Below are 5401 nucleotides of genomic sequence, written 5' to 3' on the forward strand. Positions count from 1 at the left end.
TTCTATGATCTGGAATACTTTGAAGTTGGGGGCTCAGTTAGTTAAGAATGGGCTCTTTTGGATCTGTCATACAGGGTCTCAAGCTCTTTTTGGGTTGGATTCCTAGGACGGTTATCCTCCTATCCTTTCTACTCATCCTCATCTTCAGTCCCTTTTTGATATGTTCACTATTGTTGGTTGGGATATTGTTGATCATTATAAGATTGCTCATAATGGAGAGTTGGTGGCTCGATTTCGTTGGAAAAATCCTTCTGAATAGTCGCTTGGAGGTTCTATGGAAGATAGAAAATTCTTGAGTCTCGTGAGTGCACCACCCTGGCGGGGAATGATGTTTTGGCTTGGGCAAGTAATGATTTGTCTGGAAAGTTTTATATTTCTATTGGATATGTTGAGTTGGTGCGGCAGGCTTTTGGGGACATTCAGGTCCCTTGGTGGAAGCAAGTTTGGTATAAGTTCTCCTAGCCAAAGTGTAATTTTTTCATGTGGCTGGTGGTCCACAACTGGTGCCTCACCTGGGATAATTTATGTAAGCGTGGTTTTTAGGGCCCCTCGATGTGTGTGTTGTGTTGTAATAGTGAAGAGGGTGTCTCTCATCTCTTCTTTCAATGTTCCTATACTAGACATATTTGGCACTTTTGGTGGGAGCTGTGGAACCAATCTTGTTGGTATGTCTCTTCTTTGGCTGAGTTTTTTGCATGTTGGAGCAAGGCCCCGACCAAAACCTCTTTTCTTCAAGTTGCTTGGTCTATTGGCCCTTCTTTTATTATTTGGCATATATGGCTGGAGAGGAATTGTCAGATTTTTCAAGATGTGTTGCTGGGAACCCACCCCTTGTGGTGGAAAATTCTCCACTCTTTGGGAGAAACTATTTCTGCAAAATGTGGCTTGTTTGATCCAAGCGATGTTAGTTACTACAACCGACTCCATCTTCCTCCTCGACAATGCCAACTCATGAGAAATATATGTAGACACCCTCTTCGGAAGATAAATCGAATGGGGAGGTGGTATCCTCCTCAACAGGGCATTCTAAAAATTAACACGAACAAGTCTTCTTGGGGAAACTCTGGTCCTACTGGTATTGGCGGCATTAGTAAAGATAGCTTGGGGATTGTTCAGTTTCTCTTTTCTATTTATAAAGGTTGTCACACTAATAATTTGATGGAGGCTCTCATCATTTTATTTGCTGTGGAGTGTGCTTGTGCTCTTGGCTAGAGTAGGCTCAGTTGCAAATTTGATTCTCAAGTGGTGGTGAATTTGCTGACTCGACAACATTCTACGGATGTTAGCTGACAGTTGAGTTTGGTTGTTAACCAGATTCTTCATTTGTGTGATTCTTTGGTTTCTGTTTCTTTCACGCATATCCCTAGGGAGTGGAATGGTGTTGCCGATTGTCTTGCCAAATGGGCTTTTAAGCACATGCATAATTGGTATACTGTGGATAAGGGTCAATTACCCCTAGATTTGTCTCATCAATTAGTGCATCTTGACAGGGTTGTTTGATGCCCTTGCTTTGTACTTGTTCTGCTTTGAATAAATTTTAACCCCTCCTTTATTTTCGATAAGGATATCCTTCCTAAAAATCAATGTCAATGTAGTTAAATTAAGTTACTAAATTCATATTTATGATAGTTTTTAAAAAAAATTAGAAAATTTAAAATATTTATTTCTATTTTTTTAAATAATATTTGTAATAATAAATATTATAAAATAATATATTTTAATATTATATTATTTATATTTAATAGTGGAAAATTAAATTATAATATTATATATATATTAGTTATTATTTATATTAAATAGTGAAAATTTAAATTATAATATTATATATATTAGTAATTTTAATAATTTTTTCTTTTTCTTTTTTGAAACTTAAAAAAATATGATCAATTGAATTAAATAATTCATCATTATCTCCTAACAATTTTTCATTTTCGAACTTAGATCCTTGATATCATCCTCATCTTTCATAAGTCTTCAATTCAAAGAAAAACAAAATTTTCACAAATGTAGATGAGAATGTTGTTTTCTCTCTCTCTTGAGGTGGAGCAAAGACACAAAGGCACGAGCTTTGAGAGTGATTTTAGTTCGTTTTGCAATTTGAATATTTTTGGATCCCCAAAAATTTATTTTCCTATCACATAATATGTGTATGAAGGTAATGCAAAACTTCTTCAATTAATACTTAATTTAATTATCACTTTTTATCATAAAAAATTTAAGTCTAAACTAACATGTTTGAATTTATTTATTTTGATAGATTTTTTTTCAATTTTTTTTTTGTGAATCTTAATTTTGTCCTATTTTATTTTATTTTTTTAGTGATGAAAAATTTGTTAAAGAAATATATATTGAATATTGGTATTCTTATATCTATTCTTCTCTGTAATTTAAATTAATTTCTCTAAACTATTTTATATAAAAAATTTAAAGCATAAATTGTTTAGTTGTAAATAATGTCAAATTGTGATTTGATTCGATTTTTCAATACTTTATTATTTAAAAAAAAATCCAACTAAAGATATATTATATCTATAAATGGTGAATAAGAATATATCAATGAATCAGAAAAAAGATAAAGAAAATCATTCCAAAAAAAGTCTTTGCTTTCCAATACTTTTGAATTTCACTCCACGAAACTTTTTTATCATCTTTTTTCATGGCACTCCATAATCCATCATTACATAATACGAATCCAAACAAAAATAAACCCACATCTCACAGCAGTTGGCTATCGAATCATATATTTAAGACACCACTCGATAGACGTCGCAGCCCCATCTCATAAATCTCCTTGCTGCAGGCCCTGCATTGTAGGCGGGAGAGATTCATAATTAGAAGTGGCACCAGTCCTTTTGGATTACAATGCATGAACTTTTTTTTTTATCATTTTTTCGAATGACACTCCATAATCTATTATTAAATATCTCCTTCATATGATATACAAAATATATGACTAAATAAACATACCCCATCCCACACATCTCCTTGCTGCAGGCCCTACAGAGATTCATAATTAGAAGTGGCCAGTCCTTTTGAATTACAATACATGAAATTTTTTTTATCATTTTTCAAATGACACTCCATAATCTATTATTAAATATCTCCTTCATATGATATATATGACTAAATGGACATGCCCCATCCTAAACATCTCCTTGCTGCAGGCCCTACATTGTAGGCGGAAGAGATTCATAATAAGAAGTGCGCAGTCCTTTTCTTTTTAGTTGCATGCATTCCTGGCGGTTGTTACTCGGTCAATACACACTGAATGAACCAGTTGAACGTTCATCAAAGCTTCAGAATCACAAATAAGCCTGTGAGTGAACCAGGAGTCCTCTGTTTCAGGAACATGTTTCAATTTTAAAACTCATAATTTGGATCAAAAGGCAACAGTTTTGTAATCATGCAGATGTCCCTACTCAAGACTAAACACAGGACAGAATTTTCCACTCAATATAAAATCCCACTTGGGGCGGCAGCGGCCAAAGATCCAACGCAAAACCCGTGGAATGGCAGAGCTAGTCAAGGCCCAAAAATTAGGATTCCTGTATGACATCAACAGGCAAAAACAGCTTTAGTTTCTATTTTAAACATGCGGAATAGAATAGCCGAATAATGTCGCCCACGTGGTTTGGATCGGGCAGGATTGTAGGGTCAGCATAAGTCGGCAATTCCAAAAACTTTCCATCAGAATAATCGCCAATTCCTTGCAATCCTCGTCCATAAGTCCTTGAAATTATTAAAGCTGGAGTCTGGTGCATAGATTTCAATTCACAGGGGGCAATCCACAATCAATTCGCGTTTCAAGGCCATGGGATTCGATGGTGAGTCCCGATTCAGAGCAGAAAACAGCTTGGCAGATGAGCTATATAACATTGGGGGAAAAATCATGTTGGCGGCCATTGTTGTTCTGTTCATGGTGGTGCTCTTCATTCTGGGCCTGCATATCTATGCCCGCTGCGTTTGGCCTCGGTATTCTAGAGCGGGTCGGAGTCGAACACGGGGCGGACCGTCTCGCCGCCGTCGACTGGCATTTGCAGAGAATGAGGACCCGCAAGGGCTGCAAAGAAATGGGCTTGAAATGTCTGTGATTGAAGCTTTCCCCGTGTTTGTTTACCGATCAGAGACTCACAAAGATGAGATTTTTGAATGTGCGGTTTGTCTTTGTGAATTTGGGGATAACGAGAAGGGAAGATTGTTGCCCAAATGTAATCACAGTTTTCATATCGAATGCATTGATATGTGGTTTGGATCCAATTCGACCTGCCCGCTCTGTCGATCCGATGCCCGGCCTGATCCGGTCGAAGCCCAGGAATGCCCTGTTTTGATCGGGGAGACTGAAAATCCGGCGGGTGAAGAACAGGGGCCGGCTGTTTCTGTGACTGATTCTTCCAGTACTGTTCTGGTCGGTCTTCCAGATTTTCAAGACAATGGGTGCTCTGTTTTAAGGTCGGATTCGAATTTGGTCGAAGAATCTTCTTCTCCCAAATCAATTGTAGTGGACATTGAGTCTAGAAGAGCTGATGTCGTTTCTTCTCCGAGGTCATTCATGGCGGATAATCAGCAGTTCGTTACTCCACGCATAGATTCCTCTCTTAAGTCCCCTGCTTCTCGGTTACAATCGTTAAGGAAGATTTTGGGTATGTCGGTTTTGCAGAGTCCGGATGGGAGTTCTCACATTGAGCAGGGCGGTCCGGCCAAGGTCTGATAATGGCGGAAATTCAAGGTCTGGTCAGCTTGTTCTTAAATTCATAGAAACCCAAACTGTGTAATGAAGAGGAGGGTCAAAGAATCAATAGAGGCCGCCATTGTTGTCTGAACATTTTGAGTTCGGAATCAAATTTGAGGCAATGTGGAACGCTTGGCAGAAGAAGATCCGTGGCGAATTGAATAACTTAAACTTTGCTCCAATCGCATCGGCAAAGATGTAATGTATGATATGATGAAGATTTTCTGTAGCTTCAGCTCAGTGTGCGAATGCATATAATTCTGTACGATAGTGTAAAACTAGACAGAGACAAATTATCAGGCGATATGGTAGGTAGAGATGTTCAAATGATGTTTTGGAAGGTAGAGATGTTCAAATGATGTTTTGGATTACTATTGAGGTTGATTTTTTTTTGAAGGAATACTCTTACTTTATTTTATAAATAGGATAATATTTGTCGCTTTTTTAATGATTATTTTTACTTTATTTTATAGAAAAATATAAATAATACAATATTTAAGAACAAAGATAAGAGTGTTTGAATTTTAAAAGTGTAAATAAAACTGATAGGAGTTTTAAACTTACAAAAATTAAGTTTTTGTTTTCTTACATAAAATTATTAGAAAGATTCATATGGCAATTGTTAACAACAAAATATTATTTATTTTAAAAATTAAAATCGAGAAATTTATC

At 36.3% G+C, this 5401-nt stretch overlaps 1 protein-coding gene across 1 annotated transcript; it reads left to right on the top strand.

Annotated features, from left to right (window-relative positions):
- The first annotated feature begins 3011 nt into the window (after positions 1 to 3011).
- On the top strand, positions 3012 to 5107 carry LOC131028220 (RING-H2 finger protein ATL5). The gene has a single exon (XM_057958468.2). It carries the CDS (start codon positions 3812 to 3814, stop codon positions 4706 to 4708), a length of 897 nt encoding a protein of 298 aa, XP_057814451.2. The 5' UTR covers positions 3012 to 3811; the 3' UTR covers positions 4709 to 5107.
- Positions 5108 to 5401: the final 294 nt, after the last annotated feature.

The sequence above is a fragment of the Cryptomeria japonica genome, chromosome 2 (assembly GCF_030272615.1).
Source record: "Cryptomeria japonica chromosome 2, Sugi_1.0, whole genome shotgun sequence".
Lineage (NCBI taxonomy): Eukaryota > Viridiplantae > Streptophyta > Pinopsida > Cupressales > Cupressaceae > Cryptomeria > Cryptomeria japonica.

Coding starts and splice junctions, on each gene's coding strand:
- LOC131028220 (XM_057958468.2), top strand. CDS start 3,812: ATGGGATTCGATGGTGAGTCCCGATTCAGAGCAGAAAACAGCTTGGCA.